The 19,778-nt window shown below is 40.7% G+C and overlaps 1 protein-coding gene across 1 annotated transcript in view; it reads right to left on the bottom strand.

The window, feature by feature from the left end:
- The window catches only part of GALNTL6 (polypeptide N-acetylgalactosaminyltransferase like 6), a 1,496,936-nt gene extending 1,477,782 nt beyond the window's left edge, over positions 1-19,154 (bottom strand). Inside the window, exon 1 of the mRNA XM_055577661.1 lies at positions 18,472-19,154. Within this exon, the coding sequence (XP_055433636.1) occupies positions 18,472-18,609 (138 nt within the window). The 5' untranslated portion in view covers positions 18,610-19,154. The remainder of the gene's footprint in view (positions 1-18,471) is intronic.
- Positions 19,155-19,778: the final 624 nt, after the last annotated feature.

The raw sequence follows: 19,778 nt of genomic DNA, 5'->3' as shown, positions 1-19,778 counted from the left end.
GACATTATTTTGCCAACAAAGGTCCGTCTAGTCAAGGCTATGGTTTTTCCAGTGGTCATGTATGGATGTGAGAGTTGAACTGTGAAGAAAGCTGAGTGCCAAAGAATTGATGCTTTTGAACTGTGGTGTTGGAGAAGACTCTTGAGAGTCCCTTGGATTGCAAGGAAGTCCAACCAGTCCATCCAAAAGGAGATCAGTCCTGGGTGTTCATTGGAAGTACTGATGCTAAAGCTGAAACTCCAATACTTTGGCCACCTCATGTGAAGAGTTGATTCATTGGAAAAGATCCTGATGCTGGGAGGGATTGGGGGCAGGAGGAGAAGGGGATGACAGAGGATGAGATGGTTGGATGCCTTCACCAACTCGATGGACATGAGTTTGAGTGAACTCCAGGAGTTAGTGATGGACAGGGAGGCCCGGCATGCTGTGATTCATGGGGTGGCAAAGAGTTGGACACGACTGAACGACTGAACTAAACTGAACTGAACTGAATGCTAGCACCTGAAATAAATGGTAGAAGATGATAAACAACTCCTCACTATACTAGATTCCTGCGTTCGCCATACTAATTACCAAAAACTAAGTGGTTTAAAGCAAGAAAAATGTATTCTCTCACAGTTCTGAAGGCCAGAACCTAAAAATTAAGGTGGGGCTCTCGGAGAGAACCTGTCCTCGTCTCTTTCAGCCCCCAGGGGTTGTTGTCATTCCTCAGCGTCATGGCTCCTGGCGCCGTCACTCCCTCTCTGCTTTCACCTTCTCCCTGCGTTTCCTGCCTCTGTGTATTCCTCTCTTGCTGTTGTTTAGTCGCTCAGTCGTGTCTGACTCTTTGCAACCCCATGGACCATAACCTGCCAGGATCCTCTGTCCATGGGGTTCTCCAGCCAAGAATACTGGAGTGGGTTGCCATGCCCTCCTTCAGGGGTGACCCCAGGGATAGAACCCACATTTTCTGCATTGACAGATGGATTCTTTACCAGTGCGCCACCCAGGAAGCCCCAGATACAAGTATGTGTGTGTGTGTGTGTGTGTGTGTGTGTGTGTGTGTATATATAGTGCTGAATCACTTTGTCGTACACTTGAAATTAATACAACAGTGTTAACCAACTATACTCCAATGTAAAATAAACATATTAAAAGAAGCAATTTGGATCCACTGCTGCTCTGGCTGCCCTGAGGGTCAACCAGAGGTCCCAGCTGGAGGCAGGAGGATCCAGTGGAGGGTCTCCAACAGAAATCCAGTGAAATGTTTATGCTGGTCCCAACCAGGGTAGACACAGGGGTGCTCAAGGACTTTGGATGAATGTAAGAGACACATTTTAGGAAGAACTGCTAGTGCTGAGCAATTCATTGAATTGAGAATAAAGATGACAAAGGTACCAAGAATTCTGAGAGAAGTGTGCTTAAGGAAGACTGGATACCACAATCCAATCTCCAGCTCAGATCTCCATTCACAAATGCTGATCATACAGTTAAATGGGATAGTTCTATTCTTTTTCATCCTTCTCTTCTAGAACTTGGCTCATTATACCCATAAATAAATAGTATTTTACCATAAAAAGACTACAAAGGTCTCGATTATAATGAGTAGCCACATGAATGATGGTAGATTCATTTAAGCAAAAGACCCAAGAGGAGAACAGGTGTAGGGAGTGGAATGAAAGAGGAATTCCACTTTAGACACTGCAAGTTTAAAATGTCTAATTCTAGATTTCAGATTGGTGTGTGAACAATACATTCCAGGGTAAATTTGGATTATACATCATGATGTGACTGTTATCACCTTAATATGATGAAGGAAATGATGAGGACTTCCCTGGCAGTCCAGTGGTTAAGAATCTGCCTGCCAAGGCAGGGGACATGGGTGTGATCTCGAGTCCAGGAGGAGTTCACAAGCTGTGCAGCAGCTAAGTCCAAGTGCTACAACTACTGAGCCATGCACTGCAGCTACCGAAGCCCGTACACTCTAGAGCCCGTGCGCTGCAACAAGAGAAGCCACCGCAACGAGAAGCCTGCATGCTGCAACCAGAAAGTAGCCCCCGCTCATCGCAACTAGAGAAAGCCCGTGCACAGCAACGAAGAAAGACCTAGCACAGCCAAAACAAAAATAAATGCATTAATTAAATTGATAAAAAATCAAAAAAGGAAATAACGAGGGGCTGGATGGGATGCTTTCCCTCCCAGAGTGAGTCCCAAACAAGCAGTAATTGCAGAGGCCCTGAGGAAGAGAATACTTTCAGGAAAAGGACAGAAGTAGGAGTCTGCTAAGGACAATGATGAGTGTGTTTGTGTGCAGGTGGTGGTTGGGATGAGCTGCAAGGAAGAGGAGAATGAAAACGGGCATTTGCACAGTGAAACTGACATTACTCCTCAGGAAGCACTATGTTCTCCTGTTCAGCCTCCTTTCCTGTTTTCTAACCTTGCTTTTTCCAGCCCATTTTCTGCTCAAGGCCCTCACCCCATCACCTCTTATCTTCAGATGAAGATGAGTGTTTAATGTAAGAAATCATTTAGTTAAATTCTCTCAAGTAACAGGACTATTGAGAAGTGCTTTCAGGATTAACTACCAAGAGATTTCTTGTGATGCTGGTGAAGCAGTTAAGATACAACAGAGGAGCTGGACTCAGCTGAGGTATGTAGAAGAAGCAGAAACTCAGGAATTGGAGGCATCATATGCTTATTATTATCTAATTCAAAAGCATAGCTTTTATTTCTTTCACTGGCCTTACACCTATGAATTTAGGATATCGGAGTCAACTCCAAACACTGTCCACAAAATAGAATCTATTATCTCAAGTGGTCATTTCTAGAAGGGGCTTCCCAGGTGGCCTTGGTGATAAAGAACCCACCTGCCAAGGTAGGAGACATAAGAGACATGGGTTCCTTGGTCAGGAAGATACCCTGGAGGAGGCAGGGCAACCCACTCCAGGATTCTTGCCTGGAGAATCCCATGGACAGGGGAGCTTGGCGGGCTATGGTCCATAGAGTCACAATGAGCCAGACATGGCTGAAGCATCTTGGCAAACACACATGTATTTCTAGAAATTCACAAGCAAAGTCAAGATTTTGTGATGGATATTAGTGATCCAGGGATATGTCCTTTGCTTTACTTTAGATAAAGCAGTACTGATATGAAAGATGGATCAAAGAAGAAAAGGCTAAAAGCAAATGAATGAGAAGGAAAAAAAAAACAACATAATATATGAAATTTCCAGAAGAAATAAAAGTTGTGAGTCACAATCTGGATAGAATTTTCACATTTATCCTAAAGTTGGGATATCGTTGCTCGGTGACAGGAGACATGAAGGGAACTGGCAAATAATGCAGGTACTTTATCTGATTTTATGGCATGAAATCTTGGTTCTCTCAATATGAACATTGCATGCTTTCAGTGAAGAATGAGGCCAGGTTGTCTGCTGAGCATAAGAAAAGTGGAGCTTGGGGGGTTTGAGAGGGAAGAAAAGGTTGGAAAAGGCAATTCTGGAACACAGGGAAGAGAGCTAAACAGGGTGGCAGAGAGCAGTTCTTTTGTGGTAGTTTTGGCTTCATTGTGCCAGTCTGTACTTGTCTTACAAAAGATTATTCCCTTGGGGAGATACAGCTAAGCAATATTTACTTTCTGATTATATAGTTTGGAAGGAGGCGGCAGCCCTCAGAATTGCAAACAAAACAACAGCAACAAAGAAAGATCAAACAGCAGAAGCCTTGAGCTAAAAGAGTACTTCTCACATCTCACACCTTTCAAAAACTGGAAATGCACGTAGGCTCAAGAGAACTTGTTTTTAAGATGGAAAAGACTCAAGTTCTTTTAAGTGTTTCAAGGCTTCCATTCATTCACAGAATGAATAATTGATGGAACCAATGCCTACATGCATTTTTTAAGGAAATTTTCACAAGGAAAAGAGGAAGACAGGAGGCTCTGAGCAGGAAAAAGGTGGGGGTGGGGTGAGTAAGGGGAGATAATAGCTTGCATTTCTACCATTTCTTGAATAAGAGCACTTGCCGCCCCTGGTGTTTATCTTTCCCTCCATATTTCACATATTAGAACTCAAGATCTTCAGCTAGAAGCACTGAGCATCTTGCAGACCCTGCAATTTCCTTCAGCTCATGGAAGAAAATTTGCAAGTTTCTAAGGAACTGAAGAGGGGACACAGTTCCAATACACAGTTATTAATCTTACACAAAGGGCTTCCCGGGTGGCTCAGTGGTAAAGAATCCACCTGCCAATGCAGGAGACTGGGTTGGATCCCTGGATCGGGAAGATTCCCTGGAGAAGGCAACGGCAACCCACTCCAGCATTGTTGACTGGAGAATTCCCTGGACAGAGGAGCCTGGTGGGCTATAGTCCATGCGGTCACAATGAGTTGGAGACAACTGAGTCTATACACACACACTGTTAAACTGTCTAAAAAATGATAGAATTCACTCAGCTGGGGACTTGGAGCATTTTCATTCCCCCACACCTCCTGGTTTTACACCATTGTCAATTCCTTTGTTTCCAGGAAGGTCCTTTCTTGAAGCTGGAAGATGGACTGAGGGGGCATTTTACTCCTCAAGTGACTCCTCTGTTCTTGTCTGCAGCAGCCTCACTCATGGTGTTTCTGATTCAACATTACTATCAGAAGTAACCAGAGTGTGCTTGCATGCATGCCCAGTCACATCAGACTCTTGGTGACCCCATGGACTGTAGCCCGCCAGGCCCCTCTGTCCACGGGATTTTCTAGGCAAGAATACTGGAGTGAGTTGCCATTTCCTTTTTCAGAGGATCTTCCTGATCCAGGGATTGAACCTGTGTTTCCTGCATTGCAGGCAAATTCTTTACCATTTGAGCCACCTTAAATTCCAATTACGTAAAATAATAAAACATTTACCCCCAGAGACCCTTTTAGATAATCCTCTTTTGGGAGCTTAGACTGACTTAATGATACAGTATATAAAATATTTTCTATCCCTTGAGGGCCGAGTACACACTGAGAAATCAACACCACATGAAGAGAAAGGCATGGAAAACATGGGAACAAGGTCATCACAAGAGCACTGGTGCTGATGAATATGCTGGGAAAACTAATATCCCTGTTGAAACCTAGTTTTCTCCTGACACATGGGGCTGTTTAAGGCTTTGGTTTAAGTTATGAAAACTCTTAAAGTAACAACTGTATTGTTTCTGTATGGGCTACAAAGAGTAAAAAGCAAAAGAAGTTAAAGGTGCTTCAAATATTTTTTGAACACAAAAGTATTTATATCCTTATGATGGGTATATGAAAGAGATGATCTAGGGATATGCATTTCCTTTTATCTGACCTCGATTCTCTAGAGTCTAACAGGTAATAATAGTTAACCCTTTAGAACAGCTTGCTAGTTCGAAAAGATAAATGCACCCCAATGTTCATAGCAGCATCATTTACGATAGCCAAGATATGAAAGCATCTTAAATGTCCATAGACAGATGAATGGATAAAGAAGAAGTGGTACATATATACAAAGGAATATTACTCAGCCATCAAAAGAAAGAAATAATGTCATCTGCAGCAACACAGATGGACCTAGACGATATTGTGCTAAAGTGAATCAGATAAAGAAAGACAATACTGTATTATATCACTTATATGCAGAATCTAAAAAATACAGCAAACTAGTGATTATAACAAAAACAGACTCACAGATACAGAGAACAAGCTAGCGGTGACCACTGGGGAGAGGGCAGCTGGGAGGGGCAACGCAAGGGTAGATGGGCAAGAGGGATGCACTACCAGGTATAAAAAGCTACAAGGATGTACTACACAAGGTGGGGAAATAACCAATATTTTATACTAACTACATGTGGAGTATAAATTTTACAAACTGTGAAACAGTATACTATACATCTGCAACTTATATCACAGTTTGTTGTTGCTTAGTTGATAAGTCTTGTTCAACTCTTCCATGACCCCATGGACCCCACCAGGCTCCTCTGTCCATGGAACTCTCCAGGCAAGGATACTGGAGTTGGTTGCCATTTCCTTCTCCAGGGGTCTTCCTGACCCAGGGAGTGAAGCCACATCTCCTGCTTTTGCAGATGGGTTCTTTACCACTGTGCCACCTGAGAAACCCATATAACAGTGTACAACTTCAATTAAAAAAGAAAATAAATAAAAATAATAAAATAGCTTGCTATGTATAATCCAGGTCTCCTAGCATTTTATGCACCTTAACTTATTTAACCCTCACATTAACTCAGCCAAGTAAGTAGTATTTTTACATCCATTTGGAAATGGAACTGTAAGACTCAGAGAAGAGAAATACTAACCCTGAATTCCTCAAGGCCAAACAGAGAGCAAGTACCAGAACTGAAACTAAAACTAGCAGATCATGGCTCTGGGATCTGCACCCCTAACTACTATACACATTTCCTCTCACAGTTGTGTCAATACATAATTTTTTGTGTTGCTATGGTCCAGGCTATTCACAATGTAGTTGCATTATATGGGAAATTATACATAGCCCAACAGTGTGTATTGGTAGAATAAACATTGTATGATCTCAATAAATTTTAAAGAAATTGCCTTGCATTTATACTGCAGGATAGCAGTTTTACATAGGGCATGATTACTGTGACTATTTAAGAAGAGCTTAATATGGCATGTTACACATGGTAAGAGCTCAGTCAGTGTTGCCTTAACCTGATTATTAATGTATTATCTTTTATTATTTTTATTATTGCTTTTCTCATAATCAATTTATTACTTTTATTATTCTTATATTATTTTGAAATTCTTGTCAGCTGAAGACTTTTAGGTCCTTACCCTTGAAATATCCTCCACCCCAGACCCATCACCCAACTTAGAATACTTAAGGCCTAGCTTTTTTCCTTTGCTCTGTGTGTCTGGTCATTATCTGCATTTATTTTAATAGGTATATTGTCTTATTGGTCAAGTAGCTGCATGTTTTTTGGCATCTTCATTCAATACTCAATTTTTAATCATTATTACTGAATTATACATATATATGTATATAATACATACATATATAATATATATATACATATGTACATACATATATAAGTGTATATATATATGAGTGAGTGAGTGAAAGTCACTTAGTCGTGTCTGGCTTTTTGCGACCCCATGGACTATACATATATATATATATATATATATATAGCCCGCCAGGCTCCTCTGTCCATGGGATTCTCTAGGCAAGAATACTGCAGTGGGCTGCCATTCCCTTCTCTAGGAGGTCTTCCTGAGCCAGGGCTCACACCCAGGTCTCCTGCGTCTCCTGTATTGGTAGGCGGATTCTTCACAATTAGTGTCACCTGGGAAGCCCACGTTATAAACATATAACTTCCCATTTTACAGAATATTTTACAAATGTTTAATTACCTCTCCAAATCAGTAAGAAAACTGCATAGGAAAATTCTTAGACCTTCTACCAAGAGGTTCAAAGCTATTAAAAGCACAGTCTCTAAATTTACCATTAAGCTCAAACAATCTTTTCTGTGTCTCTCCTCCTTTTGATCGTTGCCATCACCTTCATCCTCCCTGGGGACCAGTTCCTCACTCTCCCTGCACCAGCCTTCTTTTAACTTCCACCGTCTCCTGCCAACCACGACTTCACATTCAACCCTTCATGTCAATGCCAGTTCCACCAATAACTCTCACCTGTTTGTCTTTCCATTTAATCTTTTATGATTTTGTTTGTTCCTCTACAACTCTGTGTTACAACCCGAAGAGTACAAATAACTACCAAGCCCAATGACCTTTTCAAAGTCTTCACTTGCCTTAAACTATGTGGCTGTTAACACAGCCCATCATTGTCTCTTTTTATGGACCCAGAGGGCACAGTCTCCAATTTTGTCTTTGCACCTTACTTAACTGTAAAGTTGGTTCTACAGAAGTACCTGTCTCAGTGAAACACTGGAGGGTGAAACCAGTACAGAAAACACTTAGGGCCAAACATACATATCAAACAAGAACATATTTTCCCTAAAATATGTTTCCCTTCAACTAGGCTCAAAATAACTAGAGTAGCTATATTTTAAAAAAGAATTTAATCTATCCCTATATGATAGGCATTATACACGCCTTTTCTTAGCTAATAGATCATAAGCTTACTGAAAACAGGTTTATTTCTTCATCACTTATTTGCCTCAGAGTCTCTGATAAACATCTATTTTATCAATAATGGGTAGGGAAATCGGTAAAATGCAGGTAAAAAGGCAAAATGCTTGCTCTTTGGAAGAAAAGTTGTGACCAAACTAGACAGCATATTAAAAAGCAGAGAAATTACTTTGCCAACAAATATCTGTCTAGTCAAACCTATGGTTTTTCCAGTAGTCATGTATGTATGTGAGAGTTGGACCCCAAAGAAAGCTAAGCACTGAAGAATTGATGTTTCTGAACTGTGGTGTTATAGAAGACTCTTGAGAGTCCCTGGGATTGCAAGGAGATCAAACCAGTCAATCCTAGAGGAAATTAGTCCTGAATGTTCATTGAAAGGACGGATGCTGAAGCTGAAACTCCAATACTTTGGCCACCTCATGTGAAGAACTGACTCCTTGGAAAAGACCTGGATGCTGGGAAAATTGGAGGCAGGAGGAGAAGGGGATGACAGAGAATGAGATGGTTGGACCACATGAGAGATTCAATGGACATGAGTTTGAGCAAGCTCTGGGAGTTGGTGATGGACAGGGAAGCCTGGCATGCTGTTGTCTATGGGGTTGCAAAGAGTCGGACATGACGGAGTGACTGAACTGAACTGAACTGAAATCAGTAGTGATATACTTTAAATGTTTTATAATATCTTTATTGGTAGCCCAGATGGTAAAGAGTCTGCCTGACATGTGGAAGACCTGGATTCAATCCCTGGGTCAGGAAGATCCTCTAGAGAAAGGAATGACAACCCATTCCAGTATTCTTGCCTGGAGAATTCCATGGACAGAGGAGCCTGGCAAACTACAGTCCATGGTGTCACAAAACAGTTGTCAACGATTGAGTGTCCCAGGAGTTCAGATCATTCTGGTCCTTTTCTGTTTTGAAAGCACAGTACACACACACACAAACACACACACAGAAAATGCTACTAGGCACTGCTTGCTTTTTTCATGAATAGATATTGTATCTCTCCAATTCACTACTGAGAAAATTAAGAATGGGCACAATGCACTATGCTTCTTTCTATATCCCTCTAACTCTACTGAAGGAAACAGTAGCTCTATAAAGTAGTTCTGTAGTTAACTGAAATAGTTAAGAATCGTTTCCACTCTACTTCTTAACTTTTGGTCTTCAAAATAACTATTACCTCTCAAGACCAAGACTTAAACAACAAAAGCAGTTCTCAAACTCTGACTTGTAATTAATGTAGAAAAAAATGCTTACATGTGAAAGTGAAAGTGTTACTGGCTCAGTAGTGTCTGACACTTTGTGAACCTATGGACTGTCGCCCACCAGGCTTCTCTGTCCATGGGGATTCTCCAGGCAAGAATACTGGAGTGGGTTGCCATTTCCTTCTCCAGGGGATCTTCCCAACCCAGAGATTGAACCTGGATCTCCTGCATTGCAGGCAGATTCCTTACCATCTGAGGCACAAGGCAAGCCAGGCATGGACTTTGTTATAGTAAATGATGCTGCTGCTACTGCTAAGTCACTTCAGTCGTGTCCCACTCTGTGCGACCCCGTAGACGGCAGCCCACCAGGCTCCCCCATCCCTGGGATTCTGTAGGCAAGAACACCGGAGTGGGTTGCCATTTCCTTCCCCAGTGCATGAAAATGAAAAGTGAAAGTGAAGTCCCTCAGTCGTGTCCGACTCTCAGTAACCCCATGGACTGAAGCCCACCAGACTCCTCTGTCCATGGGATTTTCCAGGCAGGAGTAGTGGAGTGGGGTGCCATTGCCTTCTCCGATAGCAAATGATAGTGGTCACTATAAAGAAACATTGCTCTCTGTTTTTTTTCCTCTTTTATTAAAAACTTAAATTTTAGAATAATGTTCAACGCAATATACCAAAAAATTAGTCGTTTGTTTGTTTGTTTTGCAATAAACAATTGCATGTAAAATAAAATTAACAATTTGTCCTTAAATACTGGACCAAAAGTTATGGGAAAATTTTTTTCTATTATTTTCTAGATCCTGTTTATGTGTTTCTTCAAAAGATCTCCCTGCCAGATTTAACAATCCATGGCAAGTCCTGTACCATAGGCATTGCTCTGTTGTGCTGCCTTGACATTGCCTTGCAAAGAGAAATCATCTGTAAATATTTATCAAGCAAACACTAGTTATCTTATTAAAGGCAATGATTGCTTACAAACGCTCATGCTATGTATAACAATAATCTATATTCATTAACCCTTATTACATGCTGTTCAAGATACTGAGCATTTAATCCTCACCAAAAATAACAACAGAAGAAAGATATCGTCTGCACCTGATTTAGAGAAAACTGGCAGAGGAACATGACTCGTGAAACGTCTAAAGTGCTACGTGCTGTAACTAGCACTGGTTACCAAAAGCTAACAAGACAATATGGAAATTCTGATATTTCTCCACAAATTAAGTTCAAATGGATTCTCTTACTGAGAAGATCTATCACAGTTAAGGAAAAAGAAAATGAAATTCACTCAAACTTGGGTGGCAGCCCTGACAATTTGTTCATTTTATTGTATTAAAAAAGATCAAAATGAGTTGCCAGTCCAGGTTCGATGCACGATACTGGATGCTTGGGGCTGGTGCACTGGGACGACCCAGAGGGATGGAATGGGGAGGGAGGAGGGAGGAGGGTTCAGGATGGGGAACACATGTATACCTGTGGTGGATTCATTTTGATATTTGGCAAAACTAATACAGTTATGTAAAATTTAAAAATAAAATAAAATTTAAAAAAAAAGATCAAAATGATCAATAATAAAATCTCTTGACTCTGGGCTTTCTAGACTTCAATGGAATGAAGTAACATTCCATGAGGATTTCAGAACTTGAACTGAATTTGAAATGGATCTTCTCTACCATCACTGAGATACACCATTCCCTACAACATAGAGATGATAGGCACCACCATGGCCTCTGACAGGTACAACTTCCTTGCTAACATCAATGGATAATGATAAATTGCACTATTTATGATCTGTGTGACTTTCACATTGCTTTGCATGGCGAGTGTGCTCAGTCATGTTCAACACTTAGCGATCCCATGGATTGTAGCCCACCAGGCTCCTCTATCCATTGGATTCTCCAGGCAAGAACACTGGAGTAGATTGCCATGCCCCCTTCTCTAGGGGATCTTCCAAACCCAGGGCTCAAACCTATGTCTCCTATATCTCTCGCATTCAAAGGTGGAGTCTTACTACTGAGCCACCTGGGCAGCTCTCACAGGCTAAATCTTTATGGTGATTTTCACACTTGCCAAAGATGATGTAAGTACTTCTAGAGCAAATGCACTTGTCCTTCTCTCCATACTTTCCTAGAATTAAATTAATAACATTTACATAAACTCAGCTGATGAATTTCTTTTTTTCAGATTCAAAGCAATGGAAAAAGCAAGAAGTTATAAAAGTAAAAAACTGTAGAAAATGAAACAGTTGGGTGGATTTATTTTTTCTTCACAAGTGAGACCATGTGTGTGAATTCATGTACGCGTGTATGTGTGTTGCTAAATAAGTATGTGAAATGAATACATTTAATTGGAGAATACTGCCAATTCAGTCCACATTTTTCCCCACTAGACTGGAAGTAGAAAAGTAGAGGAAAACTAATGGGATTTACCTTAAACCCTAAAAATACCTTTCTCTGTTCACCCTCTTTCCAGCCACCATGTTAGAGTTTGGTAGTAACAGACATCAGCATATTAGGGGATGCTGAGGGTCATTGCGGCTTGACACTTCTGGGGACCTGTCCTTTCCTTTCAACTTTAAATAAACCCAGTATAGATATTTTTGTGCTTGGATACATACATACTCTCAGCAGCATGAATGTTTTTTATTTGTTCTTTTTGGCCGCCTATTCGAACTTCCGGCTTCCTGGGTGGCTCAATGGTAAAGAAGCAGCCTGACAATGCAGGAGATGCAAGTTCAATCCCAGGATGGCAAAGATCCCCTGGAAAAGGGAATGGCAGCCCACTCCAGTATTCTTGCGTGTAGAATTTCACGGACAGCGGAACCTGGAAGGCTGCAGTCCATGGGGTCACAAAGAATCAGACACGATTTAGCAATTAAACAACAATGACCACAATTCAAGCATCCCCACTATATTTTGAGTTAATTTAGGATCAACTAGCTCTGTGGGGTCACAGACTGCCGTCCTAAGAGAGCAAGTACTTAATTTATGAGAGTCTGGCTTCACTTTTCTGATGGTCTCCAGAACCTTCTATTTCTTTGCACATCTGCACTGTTGACTCTGTAATAGCACTTCAGTAAACACATATGTGAACATGAAAGAAAGAGAAGAATAACATGCTCGTGCCTGATGCTTTTAAGAGCCAAAAGTCCTGCCTCATCCTTCCAAGCATGCCAAGCAAATGTGAAGGAGAGGCTGGACCAAATACATCCTGACCTGGGGTGACAGGACATTCACACCATCTTCCCCTATTGTTAAGTCTGATCTCCCTCTTTCAGGTCATCCTGGAGGTACCTGCGCTGGCTATCATTTGTATAAAGTGTTCCAAGGAGAGATGTTGTTACAAACTTCTCTACAAGTTGTCATGGCAACTCCTGACAAAACTTCCACACACAAATTTCAATTATCTTCTCGAAAACACTAAAACATCAAACTTTCTCACCCTTCTCCCTCTGTATTTCACCCTTGATTTGGTTTCTTATATAGAAAGAATAAAATGTATAGGAGGCTAATTGATTCAGCACAGCTTGTTCAAAAATAAACACACATAGAGAGAGAAGAAGAAGAAAAAAAAAAAAAAAAAAAAAAAAGATCTCTCTCTCTTTTTTCTTTTAACCAGATTGTGAACAGGAGATTCTGTTCAACATCGTTGCCTAGGGGGCAAGTTGGTGAACTAATCATCTCCAGATCAGTAGGTCACAGTCAATAATTAAAGCGCTTGTTACAGGACTCTGTGAGGTGCAATACTGGAGCAAGTCAGCATGGATATTTCCATAAATTCAAGAAAAGGTCCTTCTGCATGCTAATTTAAAGTCTACTTCTTAGCTAATTGAGAACATTATGGCTCAAATGAATGCATCACTTCACACCTAGTGTGTTGATAATACACTGAGGGCAGGAGGAGTGAAAACTTTACTTTCTTATTTCTGTACTTTTCTTTTCTTTTTAGCTTTTCCAATATCTAAGATGTTTGCTGGAGAAGAAACATAGACATTCTTCAAGCTTTATGGTCAGGGTGACAGACAAAAGCATGAGTACGTCTGCATACACTCAGTTCCAGACATCTAATATCTTCAAATCACAAGATAAGTTTAAAACACCACAGAAAAAATTCTTGCCAATAAGATGAATCCCCCCATCCCAACAAGTGTGGTGCTAATTAATATTAGTAAAGTTGGACAAAGATGCTGAGAAATTTCAGGAAAGACATATATATAGATAGATAGATAGATAGATATGTCTATATCTATATATAGATAGATATAGATATAGATATATATAAAGCCTCATATCTGTGGAGTACAATTTACTTGTGGATTTGATTAAAACCAAAATGTTACCTCACAATAGTTTCAACAGCCAAGATGTGATCTTAGGACTTTATGTACCTTGTTATAGCAAAAGTTGGATTAGCCCTGTTATATATATAGAAATTCTGAAGTACTAAGAAAGAGGAAGGTTCTACAAATTAAGTGACTTAGATAGCATATCGAAGAGCAGAGACATTACTTTGCCAACAAAGGTCTATCTAGTCAAGGCTATGGTTTTTCCAATGGTCATGTATGGATGTGAGAGTTGGACTGTGAAGAAAGCTGCTTCTGCTGCTAAGTTGCTTCAGTCGTGTCCGACTCTGTGCGATCCCAGATGGCAGCCCACCAGGCTCACCTGTCCCTCAGATTCTCCAGGCAAGAACAATGGAGTGGGTTGCCATTTCCTTCTCCAATGCATGAAAGTGAAAAGTGAAAGTGAAGTCGCTCAATTGTGTCTGACTCCTAGTGACCCCATGGATTGCAGCCTACCAGGTTCCTCCATCCCTGGGATTTTTCAGGCAAGAGTACTGGGAGCGGGTTGCCATTGCCTTCTCCGGAAGAAAGCTGAGCATGGAAGAATTGATGCTTTTGAAGTGTGGTGTTGGAGAAGACTCTTGAGAGTCCCTTGGACTGCAAGGAGATCCATCCAGTCCATTCTGAAGGAGATCAGTCCTGGGATTTCTTTGGAAGGAATGATGCTAAAGCTGAAACTCCAGTACTTTGGCCACCTCATGTGAAGAGTTGACTCATTGGAAAAGACTCTGATGCTGGGAGGGATTGGGGGCAGGAAGAGAAGGGGACGACAGAGGAAGAGATGGCTGGATGGCATCACTGACTTGATGGATGTGAGTCTGAGTGAACTCCAGGAGTTGGTGATGGACAGGGAGGCCTGGTGTGCTGCGATTCATGGGGTCTCAAAGAGTCGGGCATGACTGAGCGACTGAACTGAACTGAACTGAGGTGTTCAGTGTTGTTTTTGGTTTACTTCATGGGAAAAAATCCAGGTCAAACGTACACTTCTAAAATCATTCTGAACAATTCTGAAAATATGTGATTTAAAGTTCTGAGATTTTGATCTTTGTTTTAATCATTATTTCAAAAATTGCAAAGCCTTCATATTCTGAATATTCTTGAATTATTTTTCACTTGTACTGAGTATTGAGTTGCATCTCAACTTAGTTGTTGAACTACTTTATAGCTGCTTTTAAAATATTAATCTCTTTATTGTATTTAAGGAAAGAAAGTATTTTGGGGCCCTTTTTATCTATACTTGCATAAATAATTAAAAAGAAAGGTATAATAATGCTAGATGCAGTAGTTTTGCTCTAAAATATTGCTTTGCTCTAATTAACATCCTAAGGAACGGCTTAATTAAGATCTAAATATATAACCTTAATTCAAATGCAACTGAAACCAGAGAAGAGTAGCAATACAAAATCAAAAAGAAAGAAATTAAGAATTACTGTACAATAACCATAGAGTAATCACTTCAGCTGAATATAAAACTCATTACCAATAAATTATTTTAAAGTAAATGTATATATGTCTAAACCATGTATAAATCATCTTAATAAAAATTAAAAAGCAACAAATAGAACTCAAATAAAAATAACATAATTATCATTGATAATTTAACAACATAAGCAGGAAGTATAAAATATTTTATAAAATCCTGATTTTTATAAAATTTTCATAAAATCTTAAAATTCTTAAAAGATTAATGTTTATTTCTGTAACGTGATTCCATTTTGCAGAGCCCAAACAATAAAATTAGCCTTTTAAGTCTTCCATTATTATAACTACTTTTTTTGGTCCTCATTAGTTAAGTGGGTGGTAAACCTTTTAGATGAACAATTTAGGGATTTTTTTTTTTCATATATTTTCTGCATCATAGATGGGGCAAATATTTAAATATTATAAGAATGATTATAAATATTACTTTAAATCAGAAATTACTGTAAATACAAATGATTAACTTGTAACAGTATGGAATACTTGAGAAAATATGTGTAAAATACTAAACATCCTGACAATGCACAGTTTCTATCAATGCTTTCTCATTTACCTCCCTTTATTTTATCTCAGAACATACCAATGCCATTCATACTGAGTGGTAGACAGACAAACTATTGGTGATGTGCTCTGATAAAATACAAGTGAGGAGGATCATCTTCACTTTAAAAGTATCATCCATTCCATGATTTTGTATTTCTAGAAATTATTTTCCTGCAAGCCACTATAAATGAAACTGTTTAAAATGTGAAGGTTTCCCACTGCTGGACTGCCCTTTCCCACAGAATGGCTGCAAAACCAGACTGTCCTTCCAGCATGTGACTTGGTCTTAATCCCTTCAGTGCTAACCAGGGCCAATGAGCTGCACATTATCCTTACCTGGAGCATTTCACAACTAAGTGATAACTAAAGTAACAGATGGGTCTTGAAGAATAGTTAGTGATTGACCATTAAAATGCTTTGTAAAGGAAATTACTAAATTTAAATAGCACAAGTCAAGTTATATACTTTAACTGGAAACTTACGTATTTAGTTGACTTACTTTGAAATGTGGATACCTTAGTCAAATATTATATCACAATATTAAACATGCTTAATTCATCATTACAAGTCAATTTTTATTTGGTCAAGTATATATATATATATATATACACACACATAATATGCATATAAATACATTTTTACATATGGCTTATCTCTTACTTATCAATGCTTGTATGATGATGTCAACATACCCTAATTTTCTTTACAATTAGATTTAATAATAGAATAAAACCAATGAAGGCTTATCTTTTACTGCTTTACAATGAATTCTATCTTTCAGTAAGTGATAGTTTCTACATTTCAACTTAATTTTGTATCTGTAAGAAAGCATCAGTTTTGAAATCATTATTTTTTTTTTTTAGTTTAAAACATACTGAAGTATGCAACTGGCATTCATTTCATGGCACAAATTGCCTTTTGTTTATTCTTGGTTTTAAAACTGCCCAGCTGGAATGCCACAGGATCCCCTGCAATCTTGGTTATTTATTCCACACGGTATAAAACTTTGAGAAACAGTCCCTTCTCTTGCTGCTCCATGCCTTTCATATCCACTAATTTTTTACCTTATATTAAACATCATTTGCACCACCAAAGAAACAGGAACAAGAAAACCGTTATAGAGATTATAATAACAAGCAAAGAGAGTTGGTTTGCCACACTTTATTTTTTTATGCCATTGAACAAATAGAATTCTCATTAAGGGTCAAAATCAATGGAGCTGGTAGGAAAGTTGTAAATACTTCATTAATAAGATTAATTAGAGCTTTATGTTAGCTATTCCAGCAAATGATTCAAAGAGCTATTGTTAACCGAATGCAAGGAAAAATCATTTTGTTGTCATTTTATCAATATTGGAATGGAAATTTTAATAAAAGTAGCTAATTTTAATAATTAACTACTAATATTAATAACATTCAGCTTCTCTTAAGGTTGGAGAAATAAATGATCTATATAGGAAAAAAAGTTTCACATTCAAAGTATCAACCTTTTTTTATTGGAATGACAAAACAGAATATACTTCAAATCAAAGTCATTCACCTATTATTAAGGATGACAGTGATCAACAACGGAATGAAAATATGTCAGCATTTTCCCTCAAAATTCCAATCCACCAAAATTCATAAACAACTAGTAATCCTTAACATGTAAGAGACTGGTAACGCTTACTTGTCATAATGAAAAAGCAGATTACTTCCATATACTTTACAACTAACCACCCACTGTGTAAAAGGAAATTCCACTTCGTTAAGTATAAGAGCAGATATTTTAATTGTCAGTAATAAATACTGTCATCCACAAATGGGCAATTTAAGCACCTTCTGTTTGTGGAAGGTACATAGTGTACATGGGTGATGACCCATGAAATTAAGATTATTCCCACTCCAAGGTGATGCACAGGACTAACTGAAGAAGTGTTATATCCATATCATGAAAAAGGCCGCATTCTATTGTTAAAAGTTTAATGGCAGAAGCTAGTTTATTAGTAAGCAAAGAATTTAACTATATTGAATTTCACCAGTGTTCTGGAGAGGATATTTTGCTTTACCGTTAAGAAAGATAGTTATTTTGATCCATGTTAGGATATGACCCATGCACCCACTAGTAGCCTGCATATTAAGTGAAACATAAATGTGGTGTGTGTGTGTATGTATACACGTATAACTCCACTATATGGTGTTTCCGACATGAAGGAGAGCTTTTAGCAGCAAACTGTTACCACCAGACTGTGAAACCGAACCGAACGACTTCCTTAGTAACTGCCTGAAGACCCCATACAGCATCTTAGCAACAGGGCAGGAGACACAGAGACTTCACCTTTATACATGGCAAAAAAAAAAAAAAAAAAAAAAAAAAAAGCTGTTGCTAAGCAAAAATATAGAAAACTGTAACTTGGTTTTTGAGAACCACTTCACAAGTTTCACGATTTAATCGGCCCAGTTCACTTTAATATAGGCACACAAACTCCAGGAGAAGCAAACAGAAATCTCTGAAACTAAACCTGTACTATATATACATCTCCTTTCACGAATAAGCAGTTACCCCTCATGTAACCTCTAGATCAACGGAGAGGAGCTGTTTCTTCCTTTTGACCTCTCATCCTGCTTTTTCACTTTATTTTGCATTTCACCCATGTCATTGGTCGCGCTCTTAAAAAGACTACTTGCTTAAACCCCAAAGTCTCTAGAGGCTTGTAATCAAAGCTCTGCAAAGACCTGGGAACTGATGGAAACTCGGCACACCTGCCTGAGGTAGCCGGCTCCAGACTCCTGCCCCTCCGGGATCCTTCTCTGCGCAGCACTTACCTGCGGCTCCCCGGGCTCAGGGGATTTCACCAGGTGCTTCTCCTTGTATAGAGACCAGAGACCGATATTGGGCAGGAAAATTAAAGCCACCATGAATAACAAAGTCATCTGCAGAAATCTCTTCTGTTTCCTCTTCATCGCAAATGGTAACAGAGAAGAAAAGTTACAGGAGATGGTTCCCTGCCCGACTCTCGTTTGAATCCAAAGCACCAGAAACTGAGGAGAAGCTAAAAACTTTTTGCTGCGTGCTCAGCACCAAGATGCACGATTGAAGGGGAGTTAGGCATCGGCAGAAGCAACGCAAAGTTAGTTTCCCCCCAGAAAACTATGACGAAGGCATTAGCTATTGGCTCAGAAGTCAATGACTCCAAGGAGGAAATCATTAAGTCTATCGACCTCCAGTAAAAAGCCACGGAGTAAATATGATCCTTCCAAAGACTAATCGTAAGTTATGAAAAAGTCAATAGCCTGCTGGATACTTAAGAAAACGGGAGGTTTGGGGTTTCCCCCTCGGCGTGGGAGGGCTGGGCTGCGCAGGAGAGGGCGGGCAGGAGGTCTGCGTGGGAAGCGGCTCGGCCCTAGCAAGTGGCAGGAAGAAAAGTGCTCGCTCTCGACCCCAGCACATCACCTTTCTCGTCTTCCCAGGACGTCTCCTCCTGCGCTCGCCCTGGGAGAAGCCACCTAAACTCAAGTTCAAGTCCCTCGGTGGCCAGCGCGCCGGCGGGCTCCCGGCGGTCCGGGAGACACGGTGTCCCGGGCAGAAGTGCTATTTGGAGAGAGGTCCGAGAACTCCCGGGAGCTCACGCGCCGCGCAGACCCTCGTCGGCGGGCAGCGGCTTGGCGACCCAGGTACCAGGGGGCAGGAGGCTCCGGAGGTCGGCGGAGGCGCCGCGCCGTCTGTGCTCGCGCGGCGCCCTGGCTGCGGTCCTCCGCCAAGTGCGGGCCCTGCCCATCAATCGCTCCTCTTCCTCGGCGACGCTCTCACGCCCCGGCGCTCCTGTTAGCATCCTCTCCCGGCAACGGAACGAGCCCAGAGGAACATCGCTGCACTTGGAAGGCGAAGCTCTCACGCTCCTCGCGCCGAGGAGGGAGGGTGGCGCCCGAGCCGAGCTAGGCTCTCGGGGCGCGCGCGCGGAGGGCGAGGTGGCAGAGGCGCGCGCTGCTCCCGCCGCCGTCGCCTGATGCCCGCCTGCGCGGGGACGAGGCTGTGCCGGCCACGTGCGGGAGCCCGGGCGGGCGGGGAGGGCAGTCCCCCGCCGCCAGCTCCTATATAAGCTCGCCGTGACGCGAAAAAGCCGAGCAGGGCG

The sequence above is a fragment of the Bubalus kerabau genome, chromosome 4, assembly GCF_029407905.1.
Source record: "Bubalus kerabau isolate K-KA32 ecotype Philippines breed swamp buffalo chromosome 4, PCC_UOA_SB_1v2, whole genome shotgun sequence".
Lineage (NCBI taxonomy): Eukaryota > Metazoa > Chordata > Mammalia > Artiodactyla > Bovidae > Bubalus > Bubalus kerabau.
This window is presented reverse-complemented; position numbering and strand designations above follow the sequence as displayed.